The sequence below is a fragment of the Ipomoea nil genome, unplaced genomic scaffold (assembly GCF_001879475.1).
Source record: "Ipomoea nil cultivar Tokyo-kokei standard unplaced genomic scaffold, Asagao_1.1 scaffold3169, whole genome shotgun sequence".
In the NCBI taxonomy this organism is placed as follows: domain Eukaryota; kingdom Viridiplantae; phylum Streptophyta; class Magnoliopsida; order Solanales; family Convolvulaceae; genus Ipomoea; species Ipomoea nil.
The window spans coordinates 322,711-343,222 of record NW_017619597.1 but is presented as its reverse complement, the minus strand read 5'-3'; the positions used below and the strand labels follow the sequence as shown (position 1 = coordinate 343,222).

The window sequence follows — 20,512 nt, the reverse complement described above, 5'->3', positions numbered from 1 at the left end:
ATGGTTATTTGTAAATAATTTCCAATTCTATCACGAAGTTTAGGTTTATGATGTAACTTTAGATCATATTTCTTAATTTGCCCACAGGGATTAAGAAAAAGGAACATGATCTCTTAAGTTTTTTTTATCATAATGATAGCAATGAATCTTATTGACTAAAACTTTAGCGTACAGGCAAGTTTTATGTCATTTGATTCTTCAACTCATTTGATAATGGTTTCATCATAAATATATTTTCAGTTGGATCTAATTGAGTAAAACTTTAGCCCACAGGCAAGTTTTATGTCTCTAGATTCTTCTGGCTATTTAGTAATTGTGAAAAATATTATCATAAGGGTTTCTTAATTGGATTTAATAGGATTAAAACTTTAGCCCACATGCAAGTTTTATGTCAATAAATCCCACCACCCATTAGATGATAATTTTATCACAATTTCTTAGAAATTATAAATTCAGTTCAATTATAATTCTAAGTTTCATGGTTTGCATTGGCAAAACATGTTTTTCAGTCACTTCCCAAAATTTAGTCACTTCTATTAATTAATCCACGAATCTTGCTCGGTTTTTCGGACTAACTGTAGTAAGTTACGTGATTTGACATACATCTTTTGGATTCCAATAATAATAAAATGTATCTTTTGAGCCAAATTCTAACTTGGTTTTGAAAGATGTATTTTGTTTCTTTTAGTATGTCCAACTATGGTGGGGAGATGTATCTTCATTATTTAGTTGGACTTTAATTGGAACCAAAAATTGATTATTTAGTATGTCCAACTAATGGTGGGGAATTATGTCTTCATTTGTTAGTTGGTCAATAAATCAATTATGAGTATGTATATTATTAAGTTCATTTTATTAATTTCGCTGAAGAATGTTTTAATCAGTGGGAGTGATCATTTAGAAGAAAAGATCATTAAGATACTCCACTAAAGTTTATGGATTATTGGCTTCATACATTTCAAATTGGATTGTATGTTAAACAATAAGTCCATAATATTCCACAAGTATTAATCTTGTATTTGTTCATATAAATTCATAAGTTCAAATTATTGAACATTTGGTTGTGCAACATATTTATGAAAATGTTGTAACAATATTATGAAATTTATTAGAACAAAAGCATTTAACTTGTGGTGCACTGTAATTTAATAAATTCTTCAGTGATTTAATAGAGTCTTTAATTAGTTTCTTCGAAATTGATCCTGAGCCATTTTGGTTTGTAAGGCTCAAAGCAATTTTGTGAGACATATAAGTAAGACTCATTATGTTCAGTTCATTTAAAGTGAACATTGAAGTTATTTGGGAAGTTATGGTGTATGTTTAAGATTCCAAATTTATGGACTTAGACCTTTGGTTTATTGTCTAAGTTATTGGAATGCTTCCGTGACTTGACTATCTTTTGGCTATTTTTGATGAGTGGGAGTAACAGACGTGTTAACTCCAAGCTCTTAGCTGTTAGAGATAGTACTTAAAGTTAACTTATAAAGAAGTCATGGAATATAGTTAGCATTATGCTAACATTAAGAGATCTCTACTTAAGGCATGCTTATAAAGTTTTAGAGATCATACAATGTACTCTTTTGTACAATTTGGATGTGTTTTCTCCTTCAGTTGTGCACATAATGTATTTTGAGAAACATCCCTTAAGGTACCGAGAATAAACATAGGGTTTGTTCATTAAGGACCTAAGTTGGAGAATTAAAATGCATGTGACCATAATGGACACTACTCTGATTAAATAGAGGACATGTCACTATGATTCGTGTGTTTTGTTCTTTAATGAAGGTTGTGCTAGTACTTGCACCAAGTGGGATAATGTAAGATTTTCCCTTATAATATATATTGTATATTATATATTGGGCCTTAATTAAGTGGTGCAAGTTGACTAGGCTTATTAAGTGGTCTGGTTGGACTTAATAACTAGTAGTTGTTAGTCAACCAAACTCTGTGCCTAATATAAACCTGCATTGATGGGATACAGGTTTATGGATTAGATAGCACATTCAGTTACGGTACTCAGACCGCTCAGTAGATACCAATACACCATCTAGGGTTCTGAGTCAGGTCTGAGGCAAAACATGGCTGACGGTCTACCGTTAAGAGGCAACACAACAGGAACATCAACTATGGCTGGAGATCAACATGGCTACGCTTCCGCTATCATACGAGGTTAGGTTTCTCGTATACTATGGTTCATATAGTTAGACTATTGTATATCTAATAAAGTGGTGATGGGATTTCTATTATTTTAGTGTTAGATCTCACCATGGATTGAGAGATATATGAGTAATATATCTCCAGATGGCCAGATCCTAAGATGAAATCAAAGATCCTTGTGTTTACATTGGTGTTCAACAGTGTATGTTTTCTCAATTAAGGCTGCATTTAATGATTATTGGATGGCAACTAGACATACCTCTACATATATAATCTATTTCGATCACTATTTGTTTCATAAATACTTCGTTTCAGACTGATGAGGTAGAAGATCAAGCGATTTACCCTTGTACCCTCCACTTAATAGACGCAATTACCCCTTAGACTGACGGTCAACAAACCATAACTTAACAGAAGGAGGACCATTGCTGGAATTAACTATATATATATATATATATATATATATATATATTAAGTTCTAGTGCGGGTGCATGTTTTCCGTGCAGTTGTGCGGTGACTAATGTGCATGAATTTTGTACTTAAGATGCATGAGGCTTGTGCTTAAGGTGCGTGAGTTTTGTACTTAAGGTGCGTGGGTGTGTACTTAGGGTGTGTTTGGAAACCTGAAAAATGAGTTCTGGAAATCATTTTCCAAGTTTCCATTGTTTGGATGTGCTTGGAAAATCAAGTCAACAGAAATCATTTTCCGTTGACTTTGGAAAATAGGCTTGTTTTGGAGGAAAATGACTTCCCTTTTTGTGGGGAAGTCATTTTCCAACTTTTACACCAACATCACACCACCACCAACATCATCAACACCATACCACCACCACCTCACTACCACCATCACCACCACTACTGCCGCCGCCGCCACCACTATACCACCGCAACCACCGCCACCACACCACCACCATCACACCACCACCACTACCACCACCAACACCATACCACCGCAACCACTACCACCACCAACACCATACCACCACCACTACCACCACCACTACCACTATACCACCGCAACCATCGTCGCCACCACCACCACCACCATACCACCACCACCATACCACCGCCACCACACCACCACCATCACACCACCACCAATACCACCACTGCCACCGCAACCACCATACCACCGCAATCACCGTCGCCGCCACCACCACCACCACCATCACACCACTACTACCGCCGCCGCCACCACCACCACCATCACACCACCACCACTACCACCGTCGTCGTCATCGTCGCCACCACCACCATACCACCGCAACCACCGTCGCCGTCACCACCACCACCATACCACCACCGCCACCGCCACCACCACCATACCACCGCAACCACCGCCGCCACCACCACACCACCACCATCACACCACCACCACCATCACACCGCCGCCACCACCATGACCATACCACCGCCGCCACCACTATACCACCGCCACCACACCATCACCACTGCCACCACCGTCATACCACCACTAGTTATTATTATTATTATTATTATTATTATTATTATTATTATTAGGGAAAATTGCACTTTTCATCCCTAAGTTATAGGGTAATTATAGAATTCGTCTCTGAATGTTAGTCATGCTCACTTTTCGTCCCTGAGTTATCATTGGTGCTGCATTTTTCGTCTCTGAGTTATAGAGTAATTGTAAAATTCGTCCATGAGTGTTGGTCATGCTCACTTTTCGTCCCTAAGTTATCATTGACGTTGCATTTTTCGTCCTTGAGTTATACTAAAATTACAAATTTCGTCCCTAATCACTACTACATAAATGGTATACTACGTCACTTAATAGACGAAGGTTTTTAAATAACCACCCTCTAATATATTTTGCTATACTACGTCACTTAACAGACGCCGATTTCTTAAATAACCGTCGTATATACCTTAATTAATTAATTTTTTATGTCATACACTTTAAAAAACAACCGACATTTTTTTTTGCACATACACGGCGGTTTTCGAAGTGTCGCGCGTGTAAGTGACTGCCGTTGTAAATATACACTCTCTATGGCGTGTTTGGAAACTGTCATTTATGTTAACTATATACGGCGGTTAAACAACCGTTGTGTATGTCAACTATATACGGAAATTATTTAAACAACCGCCGTCTATTAAGTGATGTAGTATTACACAATATATTAGACAGAGGTTATTTAAAAAATCGTCATCTATTAAGTGACGTAGTATACTATTTATGTAGTAGTGATTAGGGACGAAATTTGCCCTTATTTATATAACTCAGGGACGAAAAGTACAACGTCAATAATAACTTAGGGATAAAAAGTGAACATGACCAACACTTAGGGACGAATCCTACAATTACCTTATAACTTAGGGACAAAATGTGCAACGCCAATAATAACTTAGGGATGAAAAGTGAGCATGACAAACACTTAGGGACGAATTATGCAATTATCTTATAACTTAGGGACGAAAATTACAATTTTCCCTTCTTCTTCTTCTTCTTCTTCTTCTTCTTCTTCTTCTTCTTCTTCTTCTTCTTCTTCTTCTTCTTCTTCTTCTTCTTCTTCTTCTTCTTCTTCTTATTATTATTATTATTATTATTATTATTATTATTATTATTATTATTATTATATCTTCTTCTTCTTATTATTATTATTATTATTATTATTATTATTATTATTATTATTATTATTATTATTATTATTATTATTATTATTATTATTATTATTATTATTATTATTATTATTATTATTATTATTATATAACAAATAACACCACAACCACTACACCACCACCACCACCATAATATTTTTGATATATTATTAGTTATTTTTTATTATATTTAAATTATTATTATATTATTATATATTATTATACATGTTATAATATTCTAAATAAAATAATTAAAATGTTTAATTATACAATTCAACTCATTTTCCAGAAAATGAACCAAACACACAAAAATAGTTTTCCAGAATGCAACCAAACACTGGAAAAGAAAACGTTTTCCGGAAAATGACTCATTTTCTAGAAAACATTTTCCAGAAGTGATTTTCTTGCTTTCCAAACGGACCCTTAATGTAAGTAGTTGTTGAAACTTAAGGTGCATAAGTTTTGTGCTTAAGGTGTGTGAGTTTTATACTTAAGATGTGTGAGTCTTGTGCTTAAGGTGCGTAAGTTTTGTGCTTAAGGTGCGTGAGTTTTGTGCTTAAGGTACGTGAGGGTTGTGCTTAAGATGCGTGAGTTTTGTGTTTAAGGTGCGTGATTTTTGTGCTTAAGGTGCGTCAGTTCTTCAGTTGAGAACTTAATGTGCGTTTTTTTTTTTTTTTTGTTGAAATTTAAGGTGTGTCGGTCTAAAACTTTAAGTGCGAGGTTTTTCTTCTTAAGGTGCGCGGTTTTTGTGGTTAAGGTGCGTCAGTTCTTCATTGGAGAACTTAATATGTGTTTTTTGTTGAAACTTAAGGTGCGTCATTCTAAACCTTTAGGTGCGTCTTTCCGTAGCTTAAGGTGCATCCTTGTAACATTTAAGGTACGCCATTTTTATAAACTGAAGGTGCGCGATCTTAAGACTTAAGGTGAGCTATTTTTATAAACTGAAGGTGCTCGATGTTAAGACTTAAGGTGCGTCATTTTAACACTTAAGGTGCATCTTTCTAAAACTTAAAGTGCGCCATTTCTAGTTGTTGCTTCTTACTTCCAGATAGGGATGGCAATGTGCCCCGTCCCCGATTGGGATCCCCGATCCCCGCTCCCGACAGGGACGGGGATGAGAAAATTTTTTGAGAAACATGGACGGGGACGAGGAATGTATGTAATTCCCCGTCGAGGACGAGGACGAGATACCCCTCAACACCCCTCCCCGTCCCCGAATAATTATTATAATTATAAATAAATAAATATAAATAAACAAATATACAATTAAAACTTAAGTTTTTAATTTTTAAAATTAAAAATTACACTAATTTAAGATTTTGACTAAAAGTTGACTGGGAAAGTTTCCCGTCCCCGCTAAATTTCCCATGTAGATGAGGATGTGGACTATTTTCAATTCCCTGCCGTGGATGGGGATGGGGTCGAGGTTTCAGACTCCCCGCCCCCGCCCCGCCCCATTGCCATCCCTACTTCTAGAGATGCATTTAAAAAAAAAATCATTGATTTGAGCCGTTAATCTAAATTTGATGAACGGCTCATACGTAATTGCATGTTCGCACTTGAAACCTCCTTCATATCTGATCTCAATCCTCTCTCTCTCTCTCTCTCTCTATATATATATATATATATATATATATATATATATATATCCTAAAGCCCTTTAAATAATACAAACACGCAACAAATACAAATGAACAAAGGAAATGTATTTGGTCCAAGGGCCCAAGTAATACCATGTAAATAATGTAAGAAGCTAGAACGCCTCTTAGTACATATAAGATGAAAGAATACACTGGTTACCTATGTCATCCTATCTTTAGGACTATGTTAGCGCATTTATAATAGTGAAGTTTTTTTGTAATTTTTTAAGAGTTTTTGTAAGTGTAATTAGAAAATAGAAGAGAGAAAGAAAAAAAAAAAAAAAAAAAAAAAAAAAAAAAAACTCTTAAGATGCATTGTCATCCCTACTTCTAGAGATGCATTTAAAAAAAAACTGATCCGTCACTTATAAAAATAAAAAAAATAAAAATAATAAAAAAGATTCTTAACTCGTCAGTCGAAGCGTGCACTGCACGCGCCCGGCTGGACTTTGCTGTGCGCGAAATGCGCACAGTTTCTCTTGTTTCTCTAATCAAAACACTATTCCAAAAACTTTTTGTGTAGAGGGAACTATTTTTTCTCTCTCCACCATGTCACCACTCATTGTTCTAAAAATCACTAAATATGCACTCATAATGGCGCTCTTATTCTACCCTAATAGGTTTAAAGGTGTAATTCTCTCGACCCAAGGCTCGATAGGATAGTAGATGACTAAATCACGATGATTAAATGGCCCATTGTATGTAACTCACACATTACGGTCAAATGACCTATTGCGTGTAGCTTACACACTATAACTATTAGGTCTTAATCCAGTATTTTTACCCATAACCTACCACCAAAGAACCAATAGAGTTGATGGTGTGCGCATGCCAAACTCATATTTAGGCCTTAAAAGGTTTATTGACAGGCTCAATCTTTAAGGGGGGTGTATTCAATCATGACTTTCATAGAGTTTTAAAGACTTTTATGAACTTTAAAAGTTCGGGGGTATTCAATTCAAACTTTTAGAGAGTCTTTAAAAATCAGGCGGTATTCAATCAAGATTTTTAAAGAGTCTTTAAAAGTCGTATGGTATTCGATTAAGATTTTTAGAGAGTCTTTAAAAGTCACGTGGTATTCAAAAAGTTATGAACTTTTGTAGACTTTTTAATTTTATGACTTTTGTAGACTTTTTCTTCTCAAATATAAATAGTTGAAATCCAACCATCAACCCTCAGATTTCAAAATTTTATTTCTAATAACTTTGAATGTTTTCTCTCTCTATTTAAACTCTATTTTTTCTCCCAATTTAAACTTTATAAACCTATCTAAATTTAATAAAATTATTTTTTTCTTCACTATCCTATATTTTCCTCATACCTAAACTCTACCAATTTCTCTCTCTCTCCTAAACTTTACAATCTTCCTCTAAAAATTCGAAAAAATATTATTTTTACTTTATATTGATTTTTATTTTTTCTATAAATTTTTTAAGCAAATTTTTCATCATCAAATTTTTGTATATGTTTCATAATATTCATATAAGTACTTATATATTTTGATTTTTATTCTTTTTATGTTTATATTCGTAATATATATTTTCCCTTTTTTTAACAACAAGTTACTACAAATAGCGAACTACTGTTCGCAACAACAATTTGGGGTTGCAATCACAGTCTCAAATAGTTTTTTGCGTGATGCCTAGCAATATATAAAGTATATATATATATATATATATATATATATATATATATATTAGATTTTTATTTTTTTTAATTTTATGCAACTTGTAATTATATTTTTAAATATTTTATTTGATCAATTCTTTTATTATAAATTTTATTATTCAATATTGTTATGAATTTCTAATGAAATAATTTTTTTTATGTTTATTAATAATATATATAAGTAATTAGCATATAAGTCTCAACATACTATGGATAAAAATAATAATGTTGAGAATGTTGTTATGGGTGAAGAACTACATAATAAGAAAATTTTATGATATATTATAAATGTTTTGTAAGAAAATTATAAATGATAAGAATCAAAATCATTGAAAATTTGTAAGGATGTATTCAATTTAGAATTTCAATGACTTTTGTAGACTTTTTAAAATAAAAAGTTGATAAAAGTCTATGAATGTTTTTTATATAGACTTTTATAGAGTCTTATAAAGTTTTAAAAAGTTTTGAACGACTCTATGAAAGTCAATCAACGTTTATTAAAATCTATCATTTTAAAAGTCTTTAAAACTTTACAAAAGTCATGATTGAATACACCCCCTAAGTTCCGTTCAAACTTGATTTGTAAAAACGTGTCCAACTTTAATTTCTTTCACCCCTAGTTTTAAATTATAACGAGAACGGGTATATTTTTGGGTGAAACACGATTTTTATTTATCTAATTCTCTTTCTTTAATTATGGCATGTTTGGTTCATGGAATAGGTTAAGAATGAAATACAATTTCTGGGAATAGACCTATCCCATTGTTTGTTGTCTTTTTATTCAAGGGAATAGCGTCTCGGGAATGAGCTATTCCCTTTGCAGGGGGGATAGCCATTCCTAGGGGACCCACTAGTATTAGCTATTCCCAAGTATTTGAAAATTGCTTTAGTACTATAATACTGAAAATACTCTACCACCACCACCATTGTTACCACCGCCGTCTCCACCACCACCACAATCGCTACCATCTCCACCACCACCTCCACCGTCGCCACTGCTACCACCGCCACCACCACCGCTACCACTACCGCCACCACTATCACTGCCAACACCAACACATATTTTTATAAGGGTATTTATGTCTTTTGAAACATATTTCATTCTATTCTTTAAACCAATCAAACACTGTAATAGAAGTCTTAAAGTCTAGTCCTTCCGCAAACCAAACAATAGAATACAATTCTTATTTTATTCCTTGCCTATTCCATTCTTTATGGAATAACATTCTTATTACCTCAAAATTCATTTTGTGAACCAAACTTGCCGTTAAAGTTAAAGATAAAATGGATGTTTTACTCGGTGAGTAATTATTTTCCATTCAACCTAACAAATATTTTCTTGATACTCTTAAATACCTGGTCGGGAAGACGCGGAACTGAAAAACCTTTGTAGGAAAAAGGAGATGAAGATCTTGGGGAAGCGAATATTTCCAAGACAACTCCTGCTTTTAGCTTCTGGGTATGTATATACTTCAATTCTTCGATCTTGCAATATAATCCTGCTCTTATTAGTCTTCTCCTTCATCGATGACTGAATATTTGGATGCAAACATGATGATCATAGGATCCTGTTCCTGGGTTCGACAACGTACGACGTTCACAGATCGATAAAGCAAAATGAAACGCCGCCGACGGCAGAGCAACTCCGGGAACTCGAACACTACCTCAGCTCTGTTCGCCGTCCTCCTCCTAACTCATGACTCCATCTACACGGTTCAAAATTGGCCACGTATGCTGTATTATATTTCTTCTTTTTAATTTTATAACAACCATTTTGTATTTTCTTTTAATATATATTATTACTATAATAATGCGTTTGGAATTTGAGTTTTGAAGACTCCCAACTCTTCACATTAGTTAGCTTTATTACTCACTATCCACATTGGTAGAAGTAGAACCAATTTTCCTTTTAACTCATCACTAATAGCCACCACTACCACAGAAATAAAAGAACACAAAACCACTTGAGACCACACATTTATTATTTTATATATATTATCTTCAACACTCCTCTTTGTGAAAATTCATCATGTAATAAAGATTAAAACTATGGTGTAAAAAAGACTTACTGCTTTTTAGAACAATTTCACCGGTACTGTTAGGATCGATACGGTTCACAACACCTAATCATAATAGTAATTTGGACTAGAAATATTGAGAATATTTCTAGTGTAAGATTTAAAATAAATCATACACAGAATAAGGCAATTTAAAGAAGAATTTTCTATATAGGCAAAAGAATATTACAATAGGAATTACAAATATAACTCTCTATTTTTACTCTAAAGAATTTGCTATGCTAGCTACCGAAATGTGATGGGATAAATGAATGAATAAATGTTGTCTATTTATAGCAATTCATGTGTCTAGAGATTTCCAAACATTTAATCCAACATTAAATGCAATTCTTCTCCTAAAAGTAAAAACCTTAGCCCAAACTTTTCCCCTCACTCAAACTTATGCCCAAACTTTTCCCTCTAGGAGAAACCTATGCCGAAGCTTTTCCCTTTATAGGAGAAACCTTTGCCCAAGCATTTCCCTTACTCAAACCTCTGCCCAAGTAATTCCCTTCTCAAACCTGCTATGCACAAGCAATTATACATTTGACTTTATTATTTACAGGTACTTAGGTGCAAGGCATAAAGAACGATGTTATTTTTCAAAGTTACACAGCTATTTTGTAATACCGTGCACTTGTTAACTACAGTTAGAACGCACTAAACACTGCTCAGATATAAAAATACAAAAGAGGAAAGGATCGGAGGAGAAGAATGAAAACTTATATATGGAGTATGTTTTTTGGATGATTTATAAATGGTAAAGAGGGATGGTATTTATAGTAACTCTAGGTGAATAAAAACCATGGTTAAATCACCCCATCCACAAATTTTGGAGAAAGGATCCTAGCCCTGGGAAATGTCAAGTTCAAAAACAGCTATAAAAAGTAACGAACTGTTAAAATAAAAACATAATGGAGAGAAAAGAGAGAAAAGGGAATATCTTATTCATCATCTCTTATTATATCCTTATACATCATATATATAATCTATACAAAATGACTGTTATAACAGTTACAAATCAAGTAATCAATGCCATAATAATGTCCATAAATAAAGATTTATAACACTCCCCCTTGGACATTATAACACCACGATCTTGCCTCATTAAAAACTTGCTAGGAAAACCCTGTGGGAAAAACCTAAACAAGAAAAGAGTACAAGGTATATGGATAGCATACATTCATGCCTCATTAAAAACTTCACTAGGAAAACCACGTGGGAAAAACCTAGTTGAAGAAAAGAGTACATGATATATGTAAAAACATATATTGTATTTGGTCGCCTCATTAAAAACCTTAACTTAAGAAAACCCTGTGGGAAAAACTTAGTTAAGGGAAAAAGAGTACAACCATAAGCCTTCAGGGCGCAAACTACATAATCTTCGGGATTTTGGGGTTTGTCCATTTAAGCAATTATTTTTCAACTTTTCCCCATTGTCATTACTATATCATACTCATGCCTCGTTAAAAACCACACTAGAAAACCCAATGGGAGAAAACTAGTGAGGAAAAGAGTACATGATATTTATGTATTTATGTGTTGCAAATAGTGCGCAACTGTTAGTCTTTTATGACTTAATCTTCAGGATTTTACGTTCAATCTTCCGGATTGTTTCAAGTAATGTACTTCCCGTTGTGTTGCAAATAGTGCGGAACTGTTAGTCTTTTATGACTTAATTTTCAAGATTTTACGTTCAATCTTCCGGATTGATTCGAGTAAATGTACTTCTCGTCTCCCCCTGAAGATAACAATCTTCAAGTTCTACATATATTTCAAAATTTGAAGAGATGGATTGGACAAATCTTCTAGATTGTCACTAGAGTAAATATCTAATAATCTTATGGCTCTTCTAGAGCTCATATAACATTTGTGCAACACAAGTATTATTGTCCTCATTTTGAACATTTAGAGAAGTTCATTGTATAACCAGTTTGGACTTGGCATTGCGGGGATCAAGCAAAACAGCCAGTACCCAAGTAGCCTATTAAAACCGTATCATGGTTTCTTACATAAATGTCATGTCTTTGTATCTCAAAGATACCAAAGGATATGCTAATCATTATTCAAGTACTTCATTTGTAGGGGGAGCACTAGATTTTGCTAGCAATTTTATCGCAAATATGTTATGGTTATAGAACTTCTGGTTCAATAATGGTGCTCCAACGATAATGAAGTAAAGGACTTCTAGTCCAAAAAGGTTCCTTATCTGCTTCAAGAGATTATTATGCAACCTTTAGTTTGATAAAAACATGACACTTATATGCATATAGACATGTGAAAAAAACATTTTTAGATGTAGGCTGACTGGTATATATATATATATATATATATATATATATATATATATATATATATATATATATATATAAATCTTCAAAGAAAACTCGATCTTCAAGTCGAGATAATACTTATAGCTTTCACAAGCTTTTTATTTCAAAAGTCTCAGTCTTTAAACATGAACTGACATTATCGAGTTCTTTATATATTTCATTGATGTTTACACCATCAATCTTGACTGAGATAATAAGTTCATTATCAACCCTTTATCGAGCACACAATGGTACATATTATTCCTTCAATGAGGATATTAACTCCATTCGCAACCCTTTAAAGAGTAAATAATGACACATAATAATACTTAAAAATCCTCATTTTGAGAATTATGAATCCATCAGGGATTTCTCAAGATAAATTTAACTGCATATCTGAATTTATTATTCTGCCAATTGTATTATGTAGCGGAACTTAATGCCATTTACCGTGGGAGAGTATATTTGATGAAAATAAATTAAGGGTCTCTGCGTGAACCCATAGGCTACAAACTCGCTTCATCACCTCATTATTCTTATTTCTCTTTCATGCACACACCCATTTATAACCTTCAGGGTTAACGCTCAAATGGTGTATTGTTATAAAGAGAATTTATTCATTTTAGCGAGTCAAGCTATGCCTTAATTGCTCCTTTATATATTAAATAGTCATGGCACTTCTGGTGCCTAAATCTGGATCCAGATTATATAACGAGCAATTTGTAATGGCAATTGTGTTGTCGACAACTATAACCTTTTTGTAAAACTCCCATATTTGTAAAAGTAATGGCAATTTCTAAAACAACCAGATTCTAAACATTTCCCAAAGATATTTTGATTTGGTCGTTCCGCATCCCTAGTATTACGTTTGTTTGGTGCACCTATAAGTCTTACCAGGGTTTTTCGTCATCTGGACGAACGTCTGCAGGACATAATTATTCAAGCTATTTCAAGAGTGACAATATTTCTTTACTAGATCTAGTATTATGATCCATATCTCTTTCACCGATAGATCTCCTACACTTCTAGTGTCAAGGAGTATCAATAGATATGTTTGGTCCAAGGATATAGGACCTAGTCACTTCTTTTATAATCATTATGATCAATAGATGTATTTGGCAGATTATTTGCTAAAATCGCAAATAGATTATCTTTTGAACTTCCAGTTCAATCTAACTAGTACATGGATTTAAATAATGAAGATGTTTTTATTCTTATGAAATTTCTTGGCATTCCAAAAAGCTACGGAGTAGTATATTATCTCCCCCTAATGCCGAGAAACAATCTTCATTAGGAATGCAGTCAACGTACCCAATTATATGTATTGATCCCCTATCATGGGCTTTCGGTATTTAATCAATAGACGGGGGTTTCTTTGATAGCCCTTTTAGAGGTACGTTGTGGTGGTGATATAAAATAGACTGCGCAAATAAAATAACGCAGATAGGGAAATGTTACTTCTGAAACCACGTACTAGGTGAAAAAGGGGGTATAGCAATCCTTGAGGGATTGATTTGTGATATGCATTGAGTTAGACTTGGGTAAAAAGAACTTGACTCATAGTAACGTCATAGCAATCCTTCGGGGATTGATGGGATAGGTGGACCATTATTTGTCATGAATTTATCGTCAAGGTCCATCCTAAAGGGTGACTTAGAGAATTAAAGTCCTTAATCTACCTTCTGGGCAAATAAAAAAAATGAGGGCTATAAATTTAAATATCATATGCCCAAAACTCATGTCAAAGAGTTTCTATAGCAGAAACTAGCACTGTAAACATGTCATAGTCTTTAATTGTTACCACATGCAAGTTAAGGTTTAGCAACGACAGGTGCAACCTAACCATATTGAGAATTCATGCTATTTTCCCACTTATAAGCTGGGTGATAAATCTCAATAGCTATGACCTATAGCACATCATAAAATTCCAACAAGAGAAATAACAAAATCTCTTATATAAACATAATCAAGAGATTATATGCTAAATGATGTCAATTAAAGAGAAGCACATGCAATATGTGATATATTTGTCCCTTATGTCTTGGACACCAAAAACTCTATTTAGTCATGCACATCATATTTGGTACACACAAGGCATGACATGACAAGAGATATTCTTATTAATTCATAAATTAGAAAAATGAGAGAAGTACCGTTCGCCGAAGAATAATGAGCACATGTTTGCTGCCAGACCCATTCATTCCTATTTTGGGAGTCAAAAACAGTACTTTTCCAAGCAAGCTCTCATTTTATCTCATAGTTTCATACAAGCATGAAAACATCACAAAATAGCAAGATATACAAGCTGAAAACGGCAAAAATTTTCAGAATTGTGACCTGGATTTCAGAATTTTCTTGGGGAAAAATGGTAACACATTTTGGCACAAAATTTTACAGATATGTAGTTCATCAAGTATAGAACGTACACGAAAATTTTCATGCCAATCCAAGGTCTAAAAGTATTATTCCCGAATTTTTTTCCAACATTGCTCCAGGCAGAAAAATAATTGACAGCACACTGCCAAAACTTTAATTTTTTTTTTCTGGAATCACCAAAGCATATTTTTAACAAAATATTTTTGCAGACATCAAATACCACGAGTCTAGATTCTCCAGAAAAAATTCCATGCCAAAAGGAGTTCAAGAAGTATTTTTCACGAATTTAATTTTCAAACTGCGCCGATCAGAATTTTCAGGCAGTGATTTGTGTAAAAAAAATCACAATTTGTTTGCTTCAGGCAAATCAACATGATGTGAGTCAATTTTGACTTTTGGAGAAAATCATAGCATTAGAAATAGAAAATGCAAACTTCATTCATGAGCCAATAGGCACCTTAAAGATCAATCCCATTTGAGGTCTTCCAGACCTTATTAGAAAATAGTCCAATCATGGCAAAAAATATTGTCATGTATGGAAGATTTAAAACTCAGAGAGTTTATTCCAAAAAAATCTAAGTTGTTTTTGTTTCTTATAAAAAAACAATGATATTCAAAACACTTAGTATAATTGCTCTTGGTTTACCTTCTGGGCAACACTATATTAAAAATTTGACACTATTATTTTGTCTAAATACAAAGATTTGAGATCTTCAATGATCTAGACTCATGACAAATAATCAGCATAATCGAGTATCAACACAATAAATAGACTTTTGAACTCGGATTATGTAAATTATCATAGTACAATTATCGTATAATTAGTACTAAGGGTTTGCCTTCCGGGCAAAGCTATATTTGAAAACAGCCTATAGCTTCATGTATAAAGTGTGAGATACATCTCAATATGCATGACACATATTAAATAATTGACAGTTTTTAACAATTAATAGTCGATAAAGACATGTGTTCAAGAAAATATGGTGTCACATGCACATAGTAATCCACCTGCAAAATATTAGCAACCATAGCATCTACAGGGGTGTTATTTGCCTTAGGCGAAGCAGGTTGCTTCCCTTTCACCAAATTGGTCTTAGTGCATTCCTCCATGTAGTGCTCTTGGCTAAAACAATTAGTACATAACCAGGGAAGCACTTCAAATTCCACTAATTTGGAAAATAGTTCGCCATTTGGCATCATGACAGGGATTTCATCCACAAGATGGTAAGAAGAATCAATTTCAATTGGCACACGGGTATAGTCATGGCCACATTTTGCAGCCAAGTTACCATAACCATGCTGGTTAGAAACAGAAGAGGGATAACCAGAGCCACAAAACCCCATTAAAAAACTTGCAAAAGGGGCCCTCATATAATTGTAAAAATATGGTCATTCTTCCAAAATTGACATTAGAATGGCAATTGAGAGGAGAATTCAAAAACATACACTGTAATGCATGTCTAATTAAAAAAATTTATCCATGGTTCAACACATAGATTGATGGTATATATACAACACACTCAAGTTCCAGTTAAGATCCCTGTTTAATTAGCATCCTCTTCAAGAGAAAGTAGCAGCAAATGATCACATACTGATAGGTGCATATATATACTCAAGCAGATATTCATATCTACAAATATACTTTTTATGGAAATATGCACATTCATGATTGAAGAACTGAAGTACTAAAGATATAAGATACTTAGCTTCATCCTCCAAAGTCATAGTCCAAACACGAACGTGAACGGCGAGCCTATTACGAGCTGCCACTCCGCCTACTCCCGTCTACGACCGCCGAATGCTGACTCTGTCGTCTCTAGGCGATTAAGAAAACAGCGAGCCTAGGGAGAAGGGTAATCAAGGAACTGGTAATCTCCCGTCAACCATGACGGCCAAAACAGAGGGCTCACGTGGTGTCACGACTAAGGCTGACGACGGGTTGTTTCCTGCCACTGTAAATTGAGGAACATCACAAGGCCCACCGGCATCACCACCATCCCTTTCTCTGTCAGGTCTCTCTGTTCGCCGGTGGCCTGAAGCGGGTGGAGGGAACGATCATCATCGATCTTCATCTGCAAAAACCAACCTGCCGTGGACGAAGCTTTAATAGCCGAACCCTGGATCGCGATTTGAGAGATCGCAAACTGATGGCAATCGGGGAACTGATGATTGCGATGATGTTGTTGGATGTTGCCGGACCTTCATCGCCAGCCTGAAGCCGACGGATCGCGATGGAGATAAACGGACGCCTCTACGACTCAAGTCTGCAAGGATGTCGCGAACATGATCCAAGTCTCGTTCGATCGAGTCTGAAAGCAATCGACCCCTTTCCATAACCGTCTCAATGAGGCGGAACCTTTGAGCCGAACAAATCGCCGGAAAAAGGTGGTCATCGGTGTCGGAAAAAGAATTGACGTGTCGTCGATCGAAACCACAGTTGGCTAGAGCACAGGCTGATAACGTGTTAAAATAAAAACATAATGGAGAGAAAAGAGAGAAAAGGGGAATATCTTATTCATCATCTCTTATTATATCCTTATACATCATATATATAATCTATACAAAATGACTGTTATAACAGTTACAAATCAAGTAATCAATGCCATAATAATGTCCATAAATAAAGATTTATAACACGAACATACTTTTTTTTTTTTGTTTCATTTTCTTTTGTCCACCAATGACTAGCATTAACTACAAAACAACTCCAAAAATAGAATTGGATAAGGGCCAAATAGACCCCCTAATTATATACCAAAGTGCAATTAGACCTTTGAATAAAATAAAAATAATAAATAAATAAAAAACCTCCAATTTAACTCTTAAACTTGTTAAATTTATGCAATTAATCCATTTGACCTATAATAGCATGTTACTCCTAAGAGCATGGTCATCAGTGAATATTTTGGGATTCTTGGTACAGTGATTATCTCAAGTTAAAGACCATAACTAATGTGGGAGTGAATTAATTGAGGAAAGAATTTGCCTGCAACTACCCAAAATAGTGCCAGAACATTAAAAAAAAAAAGAAAAAAAAAAAAAAAAAAAAAAAAAAAGGAGAAAGGAAACGATGTGCACGTTTCGCGCACAGCTTGGCCAAAGCCTGGCGATTGGCGCACCTAACTTCACTGTTGTAGCATATTTTTTTTTTCTAAAAATATTCAGTTTTGTTTTTTTGTTTTTTCATTTTTTTCTCTTCCCTCCCATATTGTCTTTCCTAATCACTCTTAGGCTGAACTTATCCCTGCAAACATCTTCACTCTCAAAAATGGGTCCCACTTCCATATCATCTCATTTGCAAATCATCTACTATTCGCACTACATCCCTGCAAATCCAATCAACCTTCAAAAGTGGGTCCAATTTCACATCACTTTAAAAAATTAATATTTTTTTCTTAATAAATATTATTTTTTCTTCAACATTATTTATTTATATCAATATATAAATTATATTTAAATATTAAATATAACAAATTTGAAAATAACTAATTACGTATGTATGTATTAATGGAAAAAACTAAATGTATGTATTAATGAATTAATTTACGTATAGTAATGAATGTATGTATATCAATCTTACAAAAAAAAAATGTATGTATATCAACATAAATTTTAAACACGTAATTTTAATGAATTTATTTTAATACGAATAATTTAAGAAATTATTCGTATTATGTATGGTATATAACCGAGTGCATATTATACCACGATTTGAATTGTAAAACTAAACCTCAAATGAACCTTACAAATTCAAAGTAATTGAAATCATAAAAATTAACCCAAGTACAAATTACAACTACGACAACACTGAAATGAAACAAATTACAACTACGAGAGCACTCAAAGCATTAAAAATTAAGGCATTACAACTAACGGATTACATTGAAAGCAAATACATTTATTCATTAATTTTCATCTCCACCAAACCGATTCCATATCTCCTCAATCAAGTCTTCTCGTAGTTGATGGTTTGTTGGCCTATTGCGAATCATTGCATGATTTCGAATATAATCCTCATTTCGAATGAAGTGGCTAGGACTATTTTCAGGTGTAGATACATTACAATTCACACTTTCATTCGTATAATTAGAATCAATAGCATATGAATCTCGTTCATCCTCTACAATCATATTGTGAATGATTATACATGCTCTCATAATTTGTCCAAGTGTTTCTTTGGAGCCCATGCGTGCCGGGTTAGAAATGATAGCAAATCGTGCTTTGAGCACTCCAAATGCTCTTTCTATATCTTTTCTTGCAGCTTCTTGTTTCTTTGCAAATAATTTATGTTTTGCACTTTGAGCTAAGGGGATTGACTTCGCAAAGGTTTCCCAACTTGGATATATTCCATCTGCTAAGTAATAACCCAAATTGTAATGGTTACCATTAACAACGAAATTTACCTGGGGTGCTTTACCTTCCAAGACCTCGTGGAAGATGGGAGATCGGTCCAATACATTGATATCATTTAATGTGCCTGCGAGACCAAAGAAAGCATGCCATATCCACAAATCTGCAGAAGCAACAGCTTCAAGTATAATGGTTGGATAGCCGTGATCTCCTCTAACATATTGTCCATGCCAGGCAGTTGGACAACTTCTCAATTCCCAGTGCATGCAATCAATACTCCCTAGCATACCTGGGAAGCCCCTTTGTTCTCCAATTTGCATTAGCCTTTGTACGTCTACAACATTTGGCCTTCTCAAGTACTCTTCCCCAAACACATCATTTATACTTTGAACAAATCTCTTTATACACCTCATTATAGTGGTCTCACCCATTCGTATATTCTCATCAATGGAATCTGCAGAACTCCGATACGCTAACATACACATTGCTGCTGTACATTTCTGTAGTGGCGAAAAGCTCCGTCTACCAGTAGAATCTATAGTACTTTGGAAATATTGGTCATAATTTGTAACACCTTCAACTATGCGAAGAAATAAATTTCTTCGCATTCGAAACCTTTGCCGAAATAAATCGTCGGTGTACGTTGGACTATTAGAGAAATAGTCATTATATAAACGTTGATCTGCTTCTTCACAGTTTCTCTCAATGACCCGTCTTGGCCTTCTTCTACGCCGAGACGATGCAGCCTCATTTTCTATAGCTTCTCGTCGAAGGTTTATTAGGTTCAATAGAGTATCATCCATGAACCACTCAATGATATATTTTGCTCAGAAAAAGGATTATCTGGGTCTTGGGATGAAGAAGATGAGTTAGAAAAGGGAGGATTTTCATAATTTTCAGTTGAAAATTCAGAATAAAATGAATTAGAATCGCCCATTGAGTTCCACTCATCATCCATAGTATATGAAAGAAAGAGTAATGAGTTTGGGAGGAGAAGAAAGAGTAATGAGTTTGGGATGAGAAGAAAGAGTAATGAGATTTAGTAAAATGTGTATCATCCAACGTATAAATAATGGATCATCATTTCTTGAAGTGGTAGAGAATATCATATGAGTTGGAATATAATAATACGTTGAAGGAATTTTGTGTATGGAATCTAATAATTATTAGTTGAAGAAAATTTGTGAAGTTTGGGTATGGAATATAGTAATACGTTGAAGGAAATTTGTGTATGGAGTGTAATAATTAGGTGGAGGAAATTTGTGTATGGAATCTAATAATTATGTAGAGGAAATTTGTGTATGGAATATCATCTGAGTTTGTAAGA

At 34.2% G+C, this 20,512-nt stretch overlaps 1 protein-coding gene and 1 long non-coding RNA gene across 2 annotated transcripts; one reads left to right on the top strand and one right to left on the bottom strand.

Moving 5' to 3' along the window:
* The first annotated feature begins 9,375 nt into the window (after positions 1-9,375).
* On the top strand, positions 9,376-9,939 carry LOC109167567. The gene is made up of 2 exons (XR_002051870.1): positions 9,376-9,549; positions 9,655-9,939. It is a non-coding gene; the product is annotated as an uncharacterized LOC109167567 (long non-coding RNA).
* An 8,801-nt stretch (positions 9,940-18,740) lies between these two features.
* LOC109167508 (putative nuclease HARBI1) lies at positions 18,741-19,988 on the bottom strand. The gene has a single exon (XM_019316530.1). It carries the CDS (start codon positions 19,986-19,988, stop codon positions 18,741-18,743), a length of 1,248 nt encoding a protein of 415 aa, XP_019172075.1.
* Positions 19,989-20,512: the final 524 nt, after the last annotated feature.

What these genes read in the sequence shown, in the direction of transcription:
- LOC109167508 (XM_019316530.1), bottom strand. Translation starts at nt 19,988, where the DNA reads ATGGATGATACTCTATTGAACCTAATAAACCTTCGACGAGAAGCTATA.